This window comes from Chiloscyllium plagiosum, unplaced genomic scaffold (genome assembly GCF_037043375.1).
Source record: "Chiloscyllium plagiosum isolate Xiang-an unplaced genomic scaffold, Cpla_swu_hap1 HiC_scaffold_3, whole genome shotgun sequence".
Lineage (NCBI taxonomy): Eukaryota > Metazoa > Chordata > Chondrichthyes > Orectolobiformes > Hemiscylliidae > Chiloscyllium > Chiloscyllium plagiosum.
Genome location: NW_028270141.1, coordinates 119,479,714 through 119,502,995, shown reverse-complemented (window position 1 = coordinate 119,502,995; position 23,282 = coordinate 119,479,714). Strand labels below are relative to the sequence as shown.

General features: G+C 40.3%; 1 protein-coding gene across 1 annotated transcript in view; it reads left to right on the top strand.

Moving 5' to 3' along the window:
* The first annotated feature begins 2,356 nt into the window (after positions 1–2,356).
* sec63 (SEC63 homolog, protein translocation regulator) overlaps positions 2,357–23,282 on the top strand; it is a 118,831-nt gene continuing 97,905 nt past the window's right edge. The window contains exon 1 of the mRNA XM_043687079.2: positions 2,357–2,551. Coding sequence (XP_043543014.1) covers positions 2,428–2,551 — 124 coding nt within the window. The 5' untranslated portion in view covers positions 2,357–2,427. The remainder of the gene's footprint in view (positions 2,552–23,282) is intronic.

Sequence of the window (23,282 nt, the reverse complement as noted above, 5' to 3'; positions counted from 1 at the left end):
CTTTGCCCAAGTCTCAACCCTCCACAATCCCCTTGATCTATATTTATACTTTTAATCAGTAAGGGAATGATGGTTATGGAGGAAAAAGGCGGCAAAGTGGAGTTGAGGATTATTAGATCAATCATCTCACTTAACAGTAGAGTAGATTCAATAAGCTAAATGGCCTATTTGTAGCACCATGACTTATGGAGTGCCTTCATCTACAGAATCTCAGTCTATTGAAGGCTTTATTCCTGATGAAGGGCTTTTGCCCGAAACGTGGATTTCGAAGCTCCTTGGATGCTGCCTGAACTGCTGTGCTCTTCCACCACCACTAATCCAGAATCTGGTTTCCAGCATCTGCAGTCATTGTTTTTACCTCGGAAACCTTGTCTAGCATTTCACTTTCTAGCTTTCTGACTGCAGGACATGCTTGTTTCTCCCTCCAGTTTGACCTTGCTTGTTGTTGAATGGAAGTTATGTTTTTTTCACACTTTTACTTCTCCTCAAATTAGATTTCCTCTCATTCACACTCTTCCTTATTTTTGTCTTGTTCTCTCTTTGGAGCTGCTGGAATTCTGAGTAAGTGTTTTAACACTCAGCATTGCCCCTCCATTAAAGGCTGAGGGCCAGAGAGCAGCTGGCTGGAGGCATGGAGCGGAGTGGCCGCAGTCCAGAGCTGAGCAGACTGGAGGCATGAAATGGAACAGGGACCGTTGACAGATTGGGTGGGGGATGTGGGGGCAGTGTAGGCTGTCAGCAACTTGCACCCCAGTCAGATCTCTTGTACTATAATGAAATGTTTATCTGTAATCTGTTTATCTAACCATGATGTTTATTATTTTAACTCTATTTCTTATTTTCTAACTTAAAATTTGAATCACTGCAAGGTAATGTATTTTTTTTATTTGCAGCAAAGATATTTCTCATCTTTGTATCTAAGATTTGTGCATAGGCACTTTGTACTGAAGATGGTGCTGAGAGGACTTTTCACTGTACTCCTGCACTTGAGTACATATGACAATAAACCTAATTCTATTTCTAAATTACAGTCGATGCTGGAAATCTGAAACAAACACAGAGAATGCTGGAGAAATTCAGGTCTAGTAGCATCTATATAGAGAGAAACAGAATTAACATTTCCAGTCCAGTATGACTATTCTTCAGAACTTGACAAATAAAACGCAGCTAGGAAAAAGTGAGGACTGCAGATACTAGAGATCAGAGTCGAAGAGTCTGGTGCTAGAAAAGCACAGCCGGTCAGGCAGCGTTCGAGGAGCAGGAGAATCGACGTTTCGAGCATCCCTGATGAAGGGCTTACGCTCGAAACGTTGATTCTCTTGCTCTTCGGATGCTGCCTGACCGGCTGCGCTTTTCCAGCACCAGACTCTTCAACAAAGAAAACAGCGGCGAGGAAAGAGCAGGGCAGTCGGACGAGTTGAGTTGCTTTTACAGGAGAATTGAAAAACACAATAACAGGCCGAATATCCTCCTTCTCTGCTGTGACCATTGTATTACTCTAAATTTTGAATTCCGTGTTTGGACCCCTCTTTCAGCCTTTTATATCTAATACATATCATAGGTTGCTGGTTGCCCCTTTTGCTTGATTTACCAATAGAATGTAGCTACTTGCTTCCAAATCCCAAACATTTTATCACTTGTTATCAGCATGAAGTTGAAACATTAACTCGGTTTCTCTGTGCACAGATGCTGACAGGTCGACAGATGTTAACCCCGGCATTTTCTGTTCTTGTTTTTTGTTTCTGATTTGCAGCATGTGCAGTACTTGAATTCTTTCCAAACTTGCAAAGAGAACGAAGCACGAGTTAGGGAGGTTTTGAGAGTGTGCCCCCACAGACAGCATAAGTCACACCTATTCCAGAAGTGTGTAATAACATCTCTGAACAGAAAATGTATTCAATGCGTTCTGAAGAAGTCACACGGGCCTCGGAACGCTAACTCTGCTTCTCCCTCCTCAGATGCTATGAGACTTGCTGAGTTTCTCCAGGTTTGTCTCAGCAATCAATGTGGGCAGCAACTCCACAATCCCCGGGACTGACCAGCTGGGACATGGAAACTCACATTCCATTATGACAATGTGCCCAGGAGACCACGTGATTCCAAGCCCCAGTTGCTGAGAACAATGGGCTGGGCAGCACAGCGCGCCTGCCGTCCGCGATGGCGCGGATTCCTCCCCCCCCGCTCGCCAGTTCAAACCACCCCGTGAGCACACGCATACTCTTTTCCCTCCTCCATACTGCCCGGGGAGCGCGTGCTCCCCGCACCACCAACGTCCCAGCGCGGAGGCGCGTTACCGCTGACGCAGGACGTCGCTGACGCCTGCTGCGCGTGCGCAGTGCCACGTCCGAGCTTGGGTCGGAGGAGCCGAGCCGAGCCGAGGGCCCGGGAGAGGATCCGCACCAGTGTCGGTCACTCACTGAGTCAGTAATGGCTGGCCAGCAGTTCCAGTACGACGACAGCGGCAATACCTCGTTCTACTTCCTCACGTCGTTCGTGGGACTTCTCGTCATCCCGGCTACTTTTTACCTCTGGCCCAGAGATCAGAACGACGGTGAGTCCAGCAGAGAAGAGGACTGTTCTGAAAATGTATATTAAAATGCAAACTGTTTGCATATTATAACAGCAACCAGAGTTTCCACCTTCTTCCCCCTTCCCCATGGGAGCCATGGGCTCATACTGCCTGACCCAGCGCCTTCTCACACAGAGTTCCCTGAAGCAGAGCCCATGTTTGTGGGGCCTGCTGCATTTCGAGGGGCGCGGGGCTGGTTAACAAAACGTGCCTCTGAGGTGCTATATCCCCACCCCTTTCCCAGTCGGAAGTCCTGCCTGAAAGTTTCTGGAAGGATAATCTGTGGGCTGTTGCGACTTCGGCCGGTTCGACTTGTTTTCTTTTTTTCTAAATTAGTTCAGCGTTCTAATTTATAAGTTTAAACAGCGGCCGATTTCAACAAAAATAATGTAAGTTAGTTAATTCTTCATTTGCCGCCCCTCCGCAAAGTCTGAGGAATTATATTGTTACTCAACAAATCTCTTCCGGCAGTATTCCTGGTCCTTACCCCTTATCTGTGTTACTTTTTGCTTTAGCTTGTGTCTTGAAGAACTTTCCAAATACGTAACTTGAGCCTCATCAAATGGAGTTATATTCAACTTTATGCTTTAAATTTTTTGTTATCTTGACTTAAGTAGACATCAAAATGCTTAACTTTGTATTCTTCTCTGGAAATTTGAAAATTACAGCAAATGCTCAGCAGATTGGCCAGCATTTGTGAAAAGAAACAACAACTTTTTCTTAGATGGAAGTTGCATCTGCAGTGTTCTATGTTTTCAGATATTGATGGGTCTTCAGTACTACTAAAAGTCTCCTGTATCTGAATTTAATGGACTGTGACAACATTTGAATCTGTTTCTATGATTTGGATGCAATATCAGTTAGGTACAGGAATCATAGGTTACTAGTAATCGACTTTTACATTTTGCATTTACCATGTTCACACTTTGCAGAAAACCTGAAAATGTATAATAGAAGCTTTGATGTGAAGATCCATGATTTGAGTTTAAAGAAAATGCAAATTAATTATGAAAGTTTTTAAAGTGTTTTTTGCTTATGATTTGCCTTCTCTTGTTGACTTGCTATGGCTAATTGCTGGTGTATCATCTTTAACATCATGAAATTCTGATCCAAATTTTATTTGGAAGAGGCTGACCCTTTACCCCTTCCACAAATGTTTAAATGAGATCAAAAATGCAATCTAACTGCAGTACTGAAGTTATTGTCTGCAGTTGTTAAACTGAATTAATAATTGGGTCTTCCTCATGTCTTTTCAACATTATTTCCAGTGGAAAAATATTTTAGGAAAGACCACCTTTCAACTCAAGACAAAAGATGGAAAAGTATAAACCGATTTAGCTTAACCTCGGTTGTAGGTAAAATTCTAGAATCCATCGTTGAGGATGAGATTTCTAAATTCTTGGAAGTGCAGGGTCAGATTAGAACAAGTCAGCATGGATTTAATAAGGGGAGGTTATGCCTGACAAACCTGTTAGAATTCTTTGAAGAGGTAACAAGTAGGTTAGACCAGGGAAACCCAATGGATATTATCTACCTAGACTTCCAAAAGGCCTTTGAAAAGGTGCCTCACGGGAGGCTGCAAAGTAAAGCGAGCGCCCATGGTGTTCAAGGTAAGCTACTGGCATGGTTTGGGGATTAGCTGTCTAACAGAAGGCAGAGTTGGAATAAAAGTTTTTTTTCGGAATGGCAGCTGGTGACCCGCAGGGTTCATTGTTGGGGCCGGAGCTGTTCACTTTATGTGTTAATGATCTGGATGAAGGGACTGGGGGCATTCTGGCGAAGTTCGCGATGATATGAAGTTAGGCGGACAGGCAGGTAGTACTGAGGAGATGGGGAGGCTGCTAAAAGATTTCAACAGTTTTGGAGAGTGGTCCAGGAAATGGCTGATGAAATTCAATATGAGCAAGTGCGAAGTCTTGCACTTTGGAAAAAAGAACACAGGCATGGACTATTTTTTTTAAACGGTGAGAAAATTCATAAAGTCAAAGTACAAAGAGATCTGGGAGTGCTAGTCCAGGATTCTCTAAAGGTTGATTCACAGGTTGAGTCTGTGATTAAGAAAGCAATTGTAATGTTGTCATTTATCTTGAGGGTTGTAATATAAAAGCAGCAACATGCTTCTGAGACTTTATAAAGCTCTAGTTAGGCCCCATTTAGAATACTGTGTCCAATTTTGGGCTCCCACACCTCAGGAAGGACATAGTGGCACTGGAGCATGTCCAGTGGAGATTCACGCGCATGATCACTGGAATGGTAGGCCTAACATACAATGTATGGCTGAGGATCCTGGGATTGTATTCATTATAATTTAGAAGGTTGAGAGGAGATCTAATAGACACTTACAAGATAATGCATGGCTTCGAAAAAGTTGATGCTGGAAATTGTTTCCGTCAGGTGGGGAGACTAGGACCCGTGGGCATAGCTTTAAAATTAGAGGGGTCAATTTAGAACGGTAATGAAGAGGCATTTCTTCAGCCAGAGTGTGGTGGGCCTGTGGAATTCATTGCCACGGAGCGCAGTGGAGGCCAGGATGTTGGGTGTCTTCGAGGCAGAGATAGATAAGTTCTTGATTTCATAAGGAATTAAGGGCTACGAGGAGAGTGCAGATAAGTGGAATTGAAATGCCCATCAGCCATGATTAAATGGTGGAGTGGAATCGATGGGCCGAATGGTCTTGCTGCCACTCCTTTGTCTTACGGTCTCACTCATATGTACGTTTTTTGGCTATTTCCTGTCCCTATCCATTATAAATCTTGTCTCCCAATGGAATGCATGTATGGACCTAAAAAACAATTTCACAACTGGTTGAACTCTTGCCTCAAGTCAAAGCCAAGCTCATCTGTGATTCTGTATGATTGTGAATGGTGAACGATGCTGATTTAAAATCCTTATAATGAGAAAGCTATCATAAATGCCTCCTCTCTCTTCTATCCTTTACCAAATTTAGGTTATATATGCAGAATTTAATGCAATTCTATAAAGAAGTAAAACCACTAATAGGCTGGAGTTCTATATATGCCTGAGAAAGAATACTTAAGGTTTGAAATAACACTTCAGTTTTATAATTTGAATTAAAACATAACACTTTTGAGCTTGTGTGCATCCAACTAGAACTACCTTTGGTGAATTTGAAACTATCTATGTCTTCAGATGAATTTTAAATCTTTGCTATGTTGCATCAAAACTAGAATGGTCAAACAACTATGGGCCATTTTGGTTCATGTGTAAATAGATTTGAGCTTCCGTTGTGCGTAGATGGAATTATTTCTGTTCATGGCATTCTGAATAAAATGTGAGTGAACTGAACAGAAACTGAAACATTTATCAAACATTCCTCCAGATTTCTTTGAAGTTAGGCAGCAGGTAAGCAAGCTATGTTGATTGCCCCAGTTTCTCAAACACAGGAATTTAAGTGGTTTGTTCTTGTTAGGTTCAATAAAAACAGCTTCCAGTGGTGAGTGAATCCACTTAAACACTGGGGCACAAGAATCCATTAGTTTATTAGATGGTTGATAATCAGCTTATTATATACTAAAAATTCAAAATATTGGGCAATAATCAACTTGTTCAGTTGTTTATGACACACCTCCTGAGCAGATAGGAGTTGAATCTGAGCCTCCTGGCACAGAGGCAGGGACAGTACTGCTACACTATTTGGAGATTTGCGTTAATGGTAAAATCCAGTGCATCACTAACTTTACAATCATAGACTGTCCCTTATCACGGGGATGCTGGTAACAAACTACATATAGCATTTTCTTCATACCTTCCTGTTTGTATTGCTTCCCCCCTACTTACTGATAATATTTGTGCTTTGTTCATCCTGGTATATCGTAGGATCAACTCTCTTTAATTCCTTCATGAACCTTTAAGCTGTGATCTGCTCACATTTTCCAAGAGTAGCAAATGCAACTTCCTCAAGTTTTTTTTCTATCAACTTAAATTCCTTCATGAGAATCATATTTTATTTTGTCTCTGAAGGGTGTCAGTATCATTCATGTGTAGTTCTAGCCCTATTGTTACCCCAGATGAAGACTCACTGTTTTATGCAACAGTAGTGCGACTATTTGGTTCAAAATGGTTTGTTTGATTGACACTACATCCACAAATATTCACTTCCTCCACCCCTCAGTATTAGCGATATATATACTAACTACAGATGCACTGCCGAAAATCACTGATGGTCCCTAGGTAGCACCTTCCAATCCACGACCACTATCATCTAGAAAGACAAGGGCAGCAAATACGTGGGAACACTACAACTTCCAAATTCCCCTCTGAGCCACTCACCATCCTGACTTGGACATATATCACCATTCTTCCAGGGTTGCTGCGTTAGCATTCGAGAATGCCTTTCCTAATGGCATTGTGGGTATAGTTACGCCAAGTGGATTGCAGTAGTTCAAGAAGACTGCTCACCAGCACCATCTCAAAGGCAACTAGGGATGGATAATAAATGCAAGCCCAACCAGCATTGTCCATGTCTCATGAGTGAATTATAAAAAACCCTTCTGTCAATGTAACCTATGCCTCAAATTACTAACTGAAGCTAGACATAGTGTTGATTATTTCATCAATTCTTGCATTAAGACTGTACAAACCTTGGTTCAGTGGTTCCCTCACTTTGAGTCAAAGTCATGGATTTAAGAAGTCAGTCTGGAGTCCAAAACCTTAGCTGACGCTTTACTATGGAAGTACAGTACTATATTGTCCTTCAGATGTGTCCTTGGGTGAAAAAGGCACTTAAGAACAGAGGTGTTCTAGTGTCATAACACTACTGCTTGACAAGCCCCCAAATAGATGTAAAGCAAAAAACACAAGTTTGGCTGCTCAAAATCTGAAATAAAAATGGGAAGCGTAAGTTATGTGGATTGGCTGTGCTAAATTACCCATAGTATTCAGGGATATGTAGGTTAGGATCTTTAGCCATTGAAAATGCAGGATTACTGGGATAGGGTAGGGGTAGATGTGTCTGGGTGGGATGCTGCTTGAAGGGTTGGTGTGATTTGTTGGGCCGAATGACTTATTTCCACACTGTGCGGATTCTATAAAAAAAATCTTAGCAGGTCTGGTAGCTTCTATGGAGTGAAAACAAAGTTGGAACTGAAGAAGGATCACTCGACCTGAAACTTTGACAATGCTTTCTTTTCACAGATACTGTTAGACCTACTTGCTGAGTTTCTCCAGCAATTTGTTTTTGTCCTGAAGAGAAAGTTTATGGGAGCTTGATATCTGTAAATTAACTGTAATTTTTTAACATTACAGTTGTCTCTTCAGTTTAAAAGCACTTCATTGGTTGTAAAGCACTGCCAGGTCATAACGGTGGTATGTAATTCCAAATCTTTCTTTTGGAACTTTTTTAGAATTCTTCTCTGTCAGAACAATACTTCAATCACTGTACAAATTCTTCTTTCTCTTGATTTTTTTGGCACATTGTTATCTCTTACCCATTGACCTAGTTATTTAAAATGCCAGTAATGCTGAAATATTTCATATATTTATCTCTTAATTTGCTTTTGTTTGTAAATTTACACACATTCTGCCCTCGCCCAGATCAAAATTCATTAGCATCTTTTGACACATGACAATTGTTAAGGTGCGTAAAATATTGACTGCTGCGCAGTCAGCCTAAAATACTAGACCTCAATGCATTGGTAAGACTGCAGTTGGAAGATTGTTAGTTATACTGTCATATTTTTAAAAAAAGACACAAAGGTGCAAATTTTGCTACTTTGTGAAGTTAGAGAATTGAATCATTGTTTCCCTATTGTATATTCATGGGTTAACGTTTTGTAGGGTGCTGTTTTGTCGTCGTCAGCAGTTCTTAGGATCCTTGCCTGTTAAGATCCACCAGTTTAGATTAGATTAGATTACTTTACAGTGTGGAAACAGGCCCTTCGGCCCAACAAGTCCACACCGACCCGCCGAAGCGCAAACCACCCATACCCCTACATTTACCCCTTACCTAACACTACGGACAATTTAGCATGGCCAATTCACCTGACCTGCACATTTTTGGACTGTGGGAGGAAACCGGAGCACCCGGAGGAAACCCACGCAGAAAACCCACACAGACACTGGGAGAATGTGCAAACTCCACATAGTCAGTCGCCTGAGGTGGGAATTGAACCCGGGTCTCTGGTGCTGTGAGGCAGCAGTGCTAACCACTGTGCCACCGTGCCGCCCACAAAAGCTACATGATTACATAAAAGCTACTCAATTGTGAGGAAGAAACTTTTTAGCTCAGCAGGTGTGTTTTCTTGTTTCCTTTGCCACAGTTGTTGCTTGTGTGGTGAGGTGATCAGGAAAAAGGTATGAAGAACATTGAATATGTATAGTTAACGATTAAATTTGCTTGAGGATCCAGATGTGGACTTATATGCTGATTGCACATTGTGAGCGTTCTGTTGTATTCTTGGCAGTTGTTATCTGGCTGTAAGTGTTTGCTGTATCATATGAAAATTAAACCTATGATTTTATATAGATTAAGAACATTGTATTTAAATTATGAAGTTTAACTATTAACTATGAAAGGCAAATGGCATCCTGGCATTTATTCCAAAAGGACTGGATTATAGAAGTAAAGAAGTGTTGTTACAATTGTCTTTGGTGTTAGAGAGGCCACATATGGAGTATTGTGTCCAGTTTTGGACTCCTTATTTGAGGAACGATGTGGTGCGACTGGAAGCAATTCACCAAGTTGATTCCAAGGATGTAAGGGCAGTCATATGAGGAGCAGTTGAATAATTTGGACTTGTACTTGCTGGAAGTATGAGGAATAAGGGGGTGATCTGATTTAAGGTGTATAAAATGCTAAAGGGGATTGATAAGTGGATGTTGAACAGATGTTTTCCCTTGTGGGGTAATCTTGAACAAGAAGTCATAAATATATAGTGAGAGGAGGTAGGTTCAAAACAGATGAGGAGAAGCTACATCTCTCAGAGGGTTGTGAATCTGTGGAACTCACTGCCCCAGAGTACAAGGGAGGCAGATTCAAGAAAGAAAGAAATAGATGTGATTCTGATGAAAAGGGTATCAGGAATAGGCAGGAGAGAGGAGTTGAGACCAGGATAAGATCAGCCATGATCATTTTATATGGTGGGGCAGACTTAAAGGGCTGAATTCCCTGCACCTGTTCTTAATTCCTCTGTTACTAAATACTTTGTTATTAACAAGGGATAGGGGCACAGACTTCCTGTCATAACAAAGAATATGGATGCTACTAAGGCCCTCTCCTATGTAATAGACCCTCCAAATAATCATAAACCTGCCCTACAATGTTGTAAAAGCATTAACAAACATTGTTAGTTGAAACAATGTGAATATCATTAAAAGGAATGAAAAACAGTCCTTGTATCCCTTTTGCCTTGAATGCTATGCTTGAGAGATTGATTGATTGTATTTAAACATTAAATTTGTTCGTTTTTTTTTAGTGCTGTTGTGCTGTTCTCGAAGGTCCACGTAAGGATTTCATCTTCCTCCTCAGAATCAGACTGATTCTTTCAAATCCAGTGTTCATTCTTCTTTCATGTAGTACCACAGCCTGTTCCTGCACTCAGAAAATCCTTCTTCTGTCTGGTCGTTCACAATCACTGGCCACATCTTCTGCTAGCAAGCATTGACTGTGGATAGTGTTAATTGATGCTGGAATTCTTTCATGTTGGCTATGCAGTTGGCACTGTAATAACTTGCAACATTTTCATGCAGTTAGGGCAGAATCAACATCCATGGTCTAGCAAATGTGTCTGCGTGTACACCTTGTATAGTCAGCCTTAAATGTTGAGATGATTGAGGCTGGATGGGAAGTGGCAAAGGGACTAAGAAGCACCACCCAGACATTAGATTGTTTGAATTCAAGGCTGTTTGATCAGATCGGAGAGTTATTCAAAATCAGCACCACCTTGAACTCCATTCTTTTATTTGTGCATATTTCCCAACCTTGCTTATGAAGCAGTTATGAAATCAGTCCAAAAAGGCATCCACTGTCACCAGGGCCCTTTTATTTGACTTTTAAGTTGCAAGAACAAGTTCTTGCTTTTCACTCCTTAAAGCATGAGTTGTCATAACAGTAAAGATGCATTGACTTCAGCATGTGCTAGTGGCATTGCCACACATCAAGAGGGTCATAGTCTTTCACAGCCTTGAAGCCTGAAACTCATTTCTTCTCTTATGTTTGTGCTAGTATACACTTCGGTTATAATGCTGTTTTGCCAGCACTAAATTCTTGTCTAGATCTGTACCCTTTTCCTTTAAGTTTCCATAGTTTGTCTGGAAAGCCCTTTGCAGCCTTATGGTCTGCTGATGCTGCGTCCCCTCGTAAGTTCAAATTATGCAATGAAAATGTTTCATGAAGTTATCAAGCCATCCTCTGGCTGTAAGCGTTCCCTTGTGTGGGGTTGTTCCCTCACCACCCGTCTTCTCATTGGACACATTGTGTAATTCCATAGCCTTATCTTGAATGATGTGGTCAACAGGAATGTTTGTCTGATTTGTGTCCTCCATCCACAAGCTTAATGCTTTTTCCATTTTTACTTTAGCTTTGTTTATCACGAGATGTGCTATTTTTAAACTTTGTGGATCATTAAAGATCACACTTGAACAAAGTTCTTTTCCTTTAGACTTTATTGAACAAATGGTTGACTTTTTAACCCCATACATCCTCCTGACTGATGCTCCATTTAAGCCACTGTCTAGTTTATCTGAGATTTCCATTTTTTGCACTTCTGTTTTATCTTTTTAGGTGTTTCACGGCTTTGGGGGGGGTACTTATTTATGTTTCAGTATTTTTAATGGCTCAATATTTTTCAAGGAAGACCACATGTATATGTTGCACAAGATGCACAGAGGAGTACATCTCTTTTGGAGTTGTTTGTTATGGCTCAGAGCCCCGTTTTGGAACGTTTGCTAATTTTTCATTGTTTTTATCACTTTTGACTTGGAATGGGAGCTGAAGGTGACCTTTGGACTTGAGCAGCAGCTTGCTTTAAAAATAGAGAACAAATAAACTGTAAGGCCAGGCCTGAAAATTAATTGCAGGTTGTTTCTTGTAAAGAAGTGTTCTACAGATTCTGGACAGGCCTTATGCTCAAGCATGTGGTCGTTGTTAAATGTTAGCTTGGTCCTCTTGGGGAGATGGTCAGTCCGGTAGGAAGAAGTCAGTGTTTGAAATTTTTTTTTGATTCTATTTAGGTCAAAAGGATTGTACCTTTTGAAAGCTACAGAACAGAGGTTTAATTGCTCTCTGGTTGTCCTCTCATCATCAAGTTCATAATAGAATCTCAGTTATAAAAATTGAATGAGATTCCTTGGAGCCGACTGGAAGCTTTCCGCATTGGTGTTGTCAGAAATCAAGCAAGGTGTGCTTCTACTTCATGGTAATATTCTGGATCGAGGAGACTATTTAAGTGAACTTGGCCAGTTACATTTCACTTATTTTTCCATTTAAATCCCTTACTGTGTCTGAGAGAGAGTAGCTCATGATGAAGGGCTTTTGCCTGAAATGTCGATTTTCCTGCTCCTCGGATGCTGCCTGACCTGCTGTGCTTTTCCAACATCACAGTCTCAACTCTAATCTCCAGCATCTGCAGTTCTCACTATCGCCTGAGAGTATGTATGGGATGAGGTGCCAGAGGTGGTGGAGGCTGGTACAATTGTAGCATTTAAAAGAAATCTGGACGGACATATGAATAGGAAGGGTTTAGAGGGATATGGGCCAAGTGCTGGCAAATGGGACTAGATTAGGTTAGGATGTTTGGTTGGCATGCACAAGTTGGACTGAAGGGTCTGCTTCCATGCTGTACATAGCTATGACTCTTTTGTTTGCATTATAATCTTGGTGTCTAGAATTGGCTATTTACAAAATCTGGTACTGATATTCAAAAAAGTCTGGTTAGGAACAATAGGGGTCAATTTTGTCATTGAGTATATTAGTTTTACTGTGGTGTGAAGATATGGATAGGGTGGCTGATTTGATTTGGCTGTCTATCTGTGTTGTAACACCTGAAAAACACTTTGTGATGGGGTCTGGTGTTGATATTGCAAGTACATGGATCTGTGGGTAAAAAAATCAGTTGATAGTGAGTATCAACTATAATGCCGTAAACCTGGCTTCACTAACCAGCTGCATGATTTTTAGATACTGAAACAATTTAGGAATATCAGCTTTTCAGGTACATTTAAACCTTTTAATTTCTGAACTGATATTTGACTCTTTGAGAGGTGCAGTTTTCTTTATCGAATATATAAATTGCTTTTTTCTTAGTTTTTCCCTCTTTGTTTTTTGTCTTGAGTTCTTTTTGTTCAGTCCCGATGCAAACACTTCTTCTGAACTGTAATCCTACACATGCAGGATGACCCCCAGTGCTACTGTGCTTCAAAAGTTCAAGTAGATTGTGTGGTTAAGCTGTTTAATCATAAGGCCTGGCAGTTGACCCTAAGCTTGTCTTCAGCCAGTATTCAAGCAAACACAGTTCCTGAAAGTGGATAGTAGGCAAAGCATGTTATTAACTATCCTTCAATCATTCGCCACCTATTTAGCGCAAGAGTGAGCTGAGATATTTAATCAACTACAGAGTGTTGCAATTTCTGAAACTAAGTTTAGTAATTGAAATCATCTTTCTTCTGGTTCTTGTAAACTTCTCAAGGATTTTTGCTATCATGTCACACCTTTTGGATTTGGAGGTAGGGTGTCATAATAGAGCAAAAAATTCAACTGTTTTAAACAGCCAGTAGGTGTATTGAGTGACTTGATTTGAAGGGAAATGTTTAAACAGCTATTAATTTATTGTGTATAACATGGATTTGTTAAAACCACAAATATATTCATTTCATTTCATAGCCATGGTAATGGTGAACATAATGCCATCAGCTATTGTGTAAATGGTGATTGGTCTGAGTAGAGACTTTTACTTTTGGCTGACTTCGGTGCAGATAACGAACTTTTTTCCTTTTTAAAGAACATTTTATAATGTAATCTAGGCAGAAAGTTCTATTGGATCAAATTAATTTGAGGCAAATTATTTGGACTGCTCTCAATTGCTTCTATGACATCTGTTTGCCAGCTGTTGGACTTAGTAGGCTGGCAACATCAGAGGGAAAGAGACTTAGCATTTCAATCTGATGCTCTTTTGTCAAGAGCCTGTTGTTTCATGTTCTAAAGATGCTCATGAGTATTTTAGTAATTGTTTAACTTTGTTCGCCCAGACTAATAGAATAGTAAGTGCAAACTTGCTGAATCTTCACAAAATGAGAAGGAAGTTGGAATAGCCTGCTAATATGATGTTCATGAAAAAGTTGGTAAATATTAATATAAACCTACTATGTCATGCTGAAATTATGAAACCAGATTATTAATTACTGTAGGGACAGTTATGACTGCTGGTATTATCAGCTGAATAGTCAGAGTGCAATGGGGAGGTGTGGTGTTTACTTATAGAATGCACCATTGATTCAGACTAAATATTTGGCTACGTATAAGATGTTAGAGATTTGTTCCAAATTTGTGTTTGGTCTGAACTTTTAAATTTGTGCGTATAACCGCAGGGTGAAGAGCTGGTTTTTATTAGTCTGCCTTTTGGGGTTGGTAACAGCCCAATAGTTTAAAGTGAATGATCTTAAAAAAACTTGTCTGGAATCTAAACACTAGCATGAACCAGGTGGGCCAAATGACTTGTTTGTGTTGAGTAGTATGCACCTTGCAATCCTTAGAGTGTATCACACACTAAAATTCTTCTGAACATAGAACATAGTACAATACAGCACAGAACAGGCCCTTCGGCCCACGATGTTGTGCCGAACTTCTAACCTAGATTAAGTACCCATCCATGTACCTATCCAAATGCCGCTTAAAGGTCGCCAATGATTCCGACTCTACCACTCCCACGGGCAGCGCGTGGGAGTGTAATAAATGAAAGCAATGGGAATATTTGCTGCAAGCCTTGTTGGGAATGTCAAATGAGAAGGTGTTTGTGGACGAATGGTATTCCTGAAGTGTTTGGTCTAGTGTCAGGATTCTGTTTTTTATTTACCATTGTCCTTTTCGCTTGCCCCACTGGTATAGTTTTAGCTTTGCATTACCCCCTCTCCTTCAGATGAACCTTTATATTTGAAGTTATTAAAAAGGTAAACAACAGAATTGTAATGAATTACACTACATTTAATTGCTTTTGGTATATAATATACCAACACAAAAATGATACAAAGAGTATTGCAAGACATCAACTTGATCTTGAAATGTATCCATCTACTGGACAGGAACTAAAAAAGACAACACAGCCAATGTTTTCTAAGAAGTCTTTGTAAAATTTGATTTTTTTTAAATCTTATTGCATTCTGGCAATTTGCTTGTTAATGTGATGATAGGCATTTGACCTATCATTTTGATGTTTGTTCTCCTCATGAACTGAAGTCCAAATTCCATGTGCCTGCCTGTGCCTGTTAGAATACCATCGTCTTGTCCTTCACCTATCTAACATTCTTAACTGTGGATATAATTTCTGTTTCAAATACTAACACTGACAGAACATTCTACAGCTTCACAACTTATTTTTTAAAAAGTAGTGTGAGAAAGAAATACACATTCTTTCTTGTAACCATTTGTTTTTGAATCCTTAATGTGCAACAATTTATATCTACCTAATATCTCTGTCATCTCAATCTCCTTGTTCCAACAAATTCAATTATCATTTTCAAGTCTCGAATTTATACTTCCTGCCACTAGGCAGCAGTTTTGGAACCTATAGTCTCAACAGGGGATGGTGAGTGTTAATATTACTGGAGTAGTTGTGCAGAGGCTTGCACTAATTCTCTGGAGACATGAATTCCCAACACAACAGCTGGGGGAATTTAAATTCAACTTGAAATAGTCTCAGTAATGATGATCGTGATACTACTAGATTGTAATTTAAAAATTTAGTCACTTTCCTTCAGCAGTGAAATCTGTAGTCCTAAATGGTCAAGCCTGTATGTAACTCTAAACACTCACTGATCTGGTTGACTTTATAAGGAGAAGGGGTCAAAATTTGTGCGAAGATTTGTAGCTCGGGTGCTCGTTATTGTGGTTCTGTTCGCCGAGCTGGAAGTTTTTGTTGCAAACGTTTCGTCCCCTGGCTAGGCGACATCATCAGTGCTTGGGAGCCTCCTGCGAAGCGCTTCTGTGATGTTTCCTCCGGTGTTTATAGTGGTCTGTCCCTGCCGCTTCCAGTTGTCAGTTTCAGCTGTCCGCTGTAGTGGTTGGTATATTGGGTCCAGGTCGATGTGTTTGTTGATGGAGTTTGTGGATAAATGCCATGCCTCTAGGAATTTCCTGGCTGTTCTCTGTCTGGCTTGCCCTATGATAGTAGTGTTGTCCCAGTCGAATTCATGTTGCTTGTTGTCTGCGTGTGTGGCTACTAAGGATAGCTGGTCGTGTCGACACGACCAGCTATCCTTAGTAGCCACACACGCAGACAACAAGCAACATGAATTCGACTGGGACAACACTACTATCATAGGGCAAGCCAGACAGAGAACAGCCAGGGAATTCCTAGAGGCATGGCATTCATCCACAAACTCCATCAACAAACACATCGACCTGGACCCAATATACCAACCACTACAGCGGACAGCTGAAACTGACAACCGGAAGCGGCAGGGACAGACCACTATAAACACCGGAGGAAACATCAAAGAAGCGCTTCGCAGGAGGCTCCCAAGCACTGATGATGTCGCCTAGCCAGGGGACGAAACGTTTGCAACAAAAACTTCCAGCTCGGCGAACAGAACCACAACAAGGAGAAGGGGTGAAAATGAATTAAAGTAATTTGATCATTTACTGAGGTGGTGAACACACCAACTGTATGGCTGCCTCCTGTGCTATAACAACTCTGTGAAATTTTCTGCCCCCTCAGTTGATATGCTTCCCTCTGCCCCTTTTAACATGCTATAAAGGCCTCATTAAGGCTTGATATTTACTTATTTTGAGCAGTAACTTCAATTATTCCAGCTCCGTCATATTGACCTTCTAAACTGATGCAGCATCAATGAGAAAATCTTTCCAGGCCTCTTTTTCTGTTCAACTTGCCTCCCCTCACAGATGGACCATATCCACAGATCAGCTATCACCACCTCTCTCAATCTCTGCATCCTGCTCCAAAATGTCTGCTTATTTGTGAGCAAGGTCCTTGCAATCCATGAATTTATTTTAGATGATTGCATTGACATTGTGGCTTAACAGAAACTTAGTACGAGTGGTAGCACCTTTCCCCTTAATGAAGCCTCATCTGAATATACTTTCAGAAAGCCCAGGTTCTTATTGTCAGACTCTGCATTGACCTGATCTCCATGTTCTCTGGTACATTATCCTTCTTTTGAGCACCCCTCCTTGTTTCACACACTCAAAATCATTGTATTCCACCCACGTTGTCAAGTAAATTTTAAAAATAAAATCACTGGGATGTCTTCACTGGTCTCTTCTTTCAACTTCTACATTGAATAACCTCACATTCTCAGCAGTTTGAAGGTACATGCCAACTCACCATATTTTCTTCTGAGTTTGATAGCCTCCTGTCCTACCTAACTATCCCCTTCCATGTGAACTTCCAAATACACATCTTAGGCTATCCCTTAACACTACTGCTGACTTAGTGATGACAATAAATGATGAATGAATTTGTCACTAAAATGAAATAATCTAATCAATTGCCATTGCCATAGATTCCTGCTTTTATCAGTCTATTAGGCTGAACTTCCTTCAATGCTTCCACCGGCATTAGCCCTGAGTTTGCATTTTTCTCTAGTTTTTCCCATATCTGAAGAATTCTGAGTTAATCTTGTCTGAGACGCACATCCTAGTCCCTTGATTCTATTCCCAATAAATGCCTGACCATGTCATTTCACGTTTCCCCATGCCGACCTCATCACCATCTTGTACCTTATCAGTTTATCTGTTCGCTGGTATTGTTAAGTTATCTTTCTTAGCTATTGTGTCTTTCACTTTCAAATCTTCTGGCTCTGCTCACTTACTTGTGAAAATCAATCCATGACCCTGGCATCCTTGCAAACTACTCTCCTACCACTGATTTCCTTTCTTTTCCAAAGTCCTGAGGTGTATTTCCACCTCCCAAGTCTATAGCCTTTTAGACTCCAGATGATGGTCCTACTGGCCAAGTTAGATCCCAAATGATTCCTGACTTGCTTTCTTCATTTAACATGATGGTCATTCACTGAAATAGTCATGTGAAGCTACAGAGTTTAACAATAAATATATTTATTACACAAAAAGCAAAAACAAGGTAAACAAACCAAGCAATCCAGATATGGAATGTTAGAAAAATATTTTTTTTAAAAGAAAGGTCAGAACAATTGCTTGTTACTACTTAACAGCAATCAAACCCAAATAAATGACATCTATATATCAGATCTTTCAATTTGATTTATTCTCCCCAGTTTCTGTTTTGTGAACTGTAAAGTCGCCCGACATGATTATTTGCAAAACTGAGAGCTCAGACTTCCATGATGCACTTTTCCACTGAGGTAATTCATGCCTTTAACTGCTTTGAAAAATCTCCTTTTGGGGCAGAGACTATACTTCTGACCCCAGGCATGTCTCCTCCAAACTGCTATAAAAAAAACTTTCAATCTTTGTGCTTTCTCAACCAAAAAATATATCCTTGATTCTTCTGAATCAAAGACAGCCTTCAACATTTATTTCATCTATCATAAAGCACAACAGTATAAACAGTTTGCCATTTAACTCTCTAGGAGTTCCCTTCTCTGACAAATTGGATTAAGTCACTGTTCCAGTGCTTTCTTCCCCAGTAGAATCCTTTCATAAAGTAACTATCACCCAAGGGCTGCTATGTTCAAATCCAATCCTCAAAAATGTTCTCTATATCTCACACCTTTCACTTCGCACTTTTTTCCCAGAACTCCTGTTTGAATTCTTCTGATCAGATTATCAAACTGCCACAGAACTGAACCAGCTGTTATCATTCATAAGTGACATCTTGTGTTAATGTGACAAAGAAAAGCTTCTCTTCTGCATGCACTCCTCAACAATGTCCTGTACCATCTCAACATGATGTCCCAACTCCTATAGTCAAAGTAAAGACAAGCATACCAATTGCTGCCTTAACCACCTGTGATGCAAATTTCAAAGAATTATGCACCTGAACTCCTAGGTGTCTCTTTTCTACAACACTGACCAGGGTCCTACCATTAATTATATAGGTCCTGTGCTTGTTTGCTTTACCAAAATACAATACATTGCATTTATCCAAATTAAACTCCATCTGCCACTCCTCAGCCCATTGATCCCATTGATCAAGTTCTCTTTATGATCTTAGTCTTAGAGTAGAATCATAGAATCCCATCCTTCAAGTCCATACTGACCCTCCGAAGAACATCCACCCAGACCCACCACTACCCTATCCCTGTAACTCTGCATTTCCCACGGCTAACCCACCTCTCCTACATATCCCTGGGTAGTATGGGCAATTTCGCATGGCCATTCCATCTAACCTGCACATCTTTGGACCTTGGGAGGAAATCCACACAGACATGGGGAGAATGTACAAACTTCACAGTCACCCTAGGGTAGAATCAAATCTGGGTCGCTGGTGCTGTGAGGCAGTAGTGCTAATCATTGAGCAATTGTGCCGCCTACTGTCTTAATTGTCCACTGTACCATCAATTTTCGTGTCATCTGAAAGCTTACTAACCATACCCCCATATTCTCATCCAAATTGTTTATATTAAAGACAAACAAAAGTGGACCCAGTACCAATCCCTGTGGAACACTGCTGGTCACACGCTTCCACTCTGAAAAACAACCCTTCACCACCACTGTCTCCTACCTTCAAGCCAATTTTGTATCCAGTTGGCAAACTCACCCTGAATCTCATGTGATCTAACTTCATTAATTAGTCTATCGTATGGACCTTGTCAGAGGCTTTACCAAAGTCCATGTGAAACAATGTCTACCTCTCTGCTCTCATCAATCCCTTTAGTTACTTCCTCAAGTTTGTGAGCCTGATTTCACTCGCACAAAACCAAGCTGACGATCTCTAATCAGTCCTTGCCTCTCAAATGCATGTAAATCCCATCTTTTGGAATAACCTCTGACAACTTACCCACTATCAATGTCAGGCTCAAAGGTCTAAAGCTTCTAGGCTTTTCTTTCGAGCCTTTCCTAAATAAAGGCACAATATAAGCCATCTCCAGTCCTCTGCCACCTCACCCGTGGTTATAGATGATACAAGCATTTCTTCTCGAGCCCCGCAATTTCTTCCCTAACTTCTCACAATGTCCTGGGGTACATTTGATCAGGTCCTGGAGGTTTATCCATCTTTGTCGTCTAAGACCTCCAGCATTTGCTCTTCTGTAATGTGAACTGTTCTTAAAACATGAGTTGGAGGTGTTGGCGTTGGACTGGGGTGTACCAAGTTTAAAAATCACACATCAGGTTATAGTCCAAATAATATAGTACTTCCAAATAAACTTGTTGGACCATAACCTGGTGTTGTGATTTTTTTAACTTGGTTCTTAAAACATTAATATTTATTTCCCTGAATTCTCTAGCCTCCATTTTCTTCTCCACAATAAAAATGGATAAAAAGTATTCATTTAGTATCTCTCCTATCTCCTGAGATTCAACACACAGGTGAACTCACTGATCTTTAAGGGATCCTGTTCATTCTCTCATTGCTCTTTTGCTCTTAATGTCCTTGCAGAATCTTTTTGGATTATCCTTAACCTTATCAGCCTTGACTATTTCATATCCCTTCTTTGTCCACCTGGTTTCCCTCTTAAGAATGCCCCTATATTCTTTATACTGTTCAAGAGATTCATTTGATCCAGTTGTTTATATAGTCATAGACATGTACAGCATGGAAACAGATTTTTCAGTCCAAATTTTCCATGCCAACTAGATATCCCAATCCAATCTAGTCCCACCTGCCAGCACCTGGCCCATCTCCCTCTAAACCCTTCCTATTCATATACCCATGCAAATGCCTTTTAAATGTTGCAATTGTACCAGCCTCCATCACTTCCTCTGGCAGCTCATTCCATACATGTACCACGCTCTCTGAAAAAGTTTTATATCTGTCCCCTCTCACCCTAAACCTGTGTCCTCTCATTCTGGACTCCCCCACCCCAGGGAAAAGACCTATGTCTATTTGTCTTCCATGATTTTATAAATCTCTATAAGGTCACCCCTCCGCCTCCAACGCTCGAGGGAAAGCAACCCCAGTCTGTTCAACCTCTCCCTATGGCTCAAATCCTCCAAGCCTGGCAACATCCTTGTAAATCTTTTCTGAACCCTTTTAAGTTTCATTAAATCTTTGCGATAGGAAGGAGACCAGAATTGCACGCGATATTCCAACAGTGGCCTAACCAATGTCCTGTACAGCCGCAACATGACCACCTAACACCTGTACTCAATACTCTGACCAATAAAGGAAAACATACCAAACGCCGCCTTCACTGTCCTATTTACCTGTGACTCCACTTTCAAGGAGCTATGAGTCTGCATTCCAAAGTCTCTTTGTTCAGCAACACCCCCCCTTGGACCTTACCATTAAGTATATAAGTCCTGCTAAGAATTGCTTTCCCAAAATGCAGCACCTCGCATTCATCTGAATGAAACTCCATCTGCCGCTCTTCAGCCCATTGGCCCATCTGATCAAGATCTCATTGTAATCTGAGGTAGCTTCGCTGTCCACTACACCTTCAATTTTGGTGTGCAAACCTACTAACTATACCTCTTGTGCTCACATCCAAATCATTTATATAAATGACAAATAATCTTTTTTTCTGGACTAGAACCTCAACATTTTTATTCATCCATTTTTCCCTACTCTTAGTACATTGGTTCTAACAGGAACATAAGTATAAATGTCTGTGAACTAGTTCAAGGAGAATGAAATGTATATGTTTACTTTCTCATTTGTATCGAGTGCATCCAGTTTTTACAAAGATTGCTCTAAGGATTTTCTGTTTGTAATATTTAGAAAGATGCAAGGATTTGTATAGAACCTTCCACAACTTCAGGGTGTCTTAAGTGCTTCACAAACTTTATAATGTAAAAAATGTGTCGCATGGAATTCTCATGATCAACATTTTTATGATATTATTTGATAAATGTTGGCCAAGGTATTGTGGATAACTCCCCTGTTCCCCTTCAAAATAATGCCATGGAGATCTTGCTTGCACCTGAAGAGGGAAATCAGACCTCTGTTGAATATTTCATCCCAAAAGACAGTGGTAAACAGTGTAGTGCCAACTTTTTTTAATACTCATGTTCTGGATTGAGCCTTGAATCCGCAGTCTTCTGACTCTGGAATGCTACCAATTGAGTCATGGCAGACGCAATATGCGATATATGTATGGCAGTGGATTATCAGGTTATCATGTCTGTGCAGGTTAATTTTACTGTGTTCAAGTCCAGGATCTATCTTTTGCTATTATTTAAATTGAAGTATTCAAAGTGTGTGTTTTGCTAACTGTTTATAGTTAGTGGTGAGGACCTGAGGGATGCTTTGTTGACTTCAGACCATTGAAGTTTTTGGAATGAACTTGAGATTGGCATTTGCTGCCTGAACACTGCATCAAACATTGGCAACTTTCGTTTTTCAAGATGTATTTAAGTTCACAAATGTATCTTAAAGGAATACTTTTAGGGATTAATCACTAATTGAAGATCCAAAATATAATCATATCTCATAGCTTACTGATTGCAACCTTTAATTCTGAAAGACATCTTAAGCAATTTTCATACATTACCTCTTTGCAGATCACTGTAATACCTTGAGGAATACCTTTTTTTGTTTTCAGTTTTATGTAAACTCTGTCCAATAATGTAAACACACAATAGACTTTCAGCATTAATCTTCAGTGATGATACCAACAGTGGAAATTAGAGGTTTAGCCACAAATGATTGGAGAGATTCAACCTGTTTATACGACATATAACTTCTCTATATAGGCACTGGCAGCAAGATCAGCATTTATTATCCCCAGTTGCTGTCAAAAATGGTAGGGAGTTACTTTCTTGAAAGACTGCAGTCAAGATTTCGAGGCATTCCATAAATGTTGGCAAATGGAAACAACAGTGTGATACAATCTTCCTGCTGTAGCGGGATTCTAGTTGATGTTCTGTTCAGAATTAGCCAGAATTGGAACAATGCATCTGGTGGCAATAAATACCAGATACTGCAATGGTGTAAAGAATATGAGCCCTGACAATATTGCTGATGGCTGGTGTTCCTAAATTAGCTACACCCTGGCCTGTGTTATAGACTGCGTGTTCAGTCTTGACCACAGGTTTGAAAAAAAGAGAAATTCTATTTGGCCACTTAATGCTCTATTGATAGCATTGTCACTGACGCCTTCTATCAAAGAACAACATCTGCTTGGTCCTCCGTTTCGATTCTTCCAGGGTCACACTGTTCCTGACTGCAGTACACCCTTGGCCCAAACATGGACAAAAGAAGAATGTGGAGGTGCGAATGACTGCTTTTGACATCTTGGCAGCATTTGCCTGTGTAGTGCTTTTTTTTTTATAAAATAGATTTTAAAATATTATAACAAATACAAAACAATGCAATTTAAAACAATACAAAAATAGTAGGAGAAAGTGAGGACTGCAGATGCTGGAGATCAGAGCTTAAAAATGTGTTGCTCTGCTTTTCCAGCAACACATTTTTAAAATACAAAAATAGTACAAAATTAAACC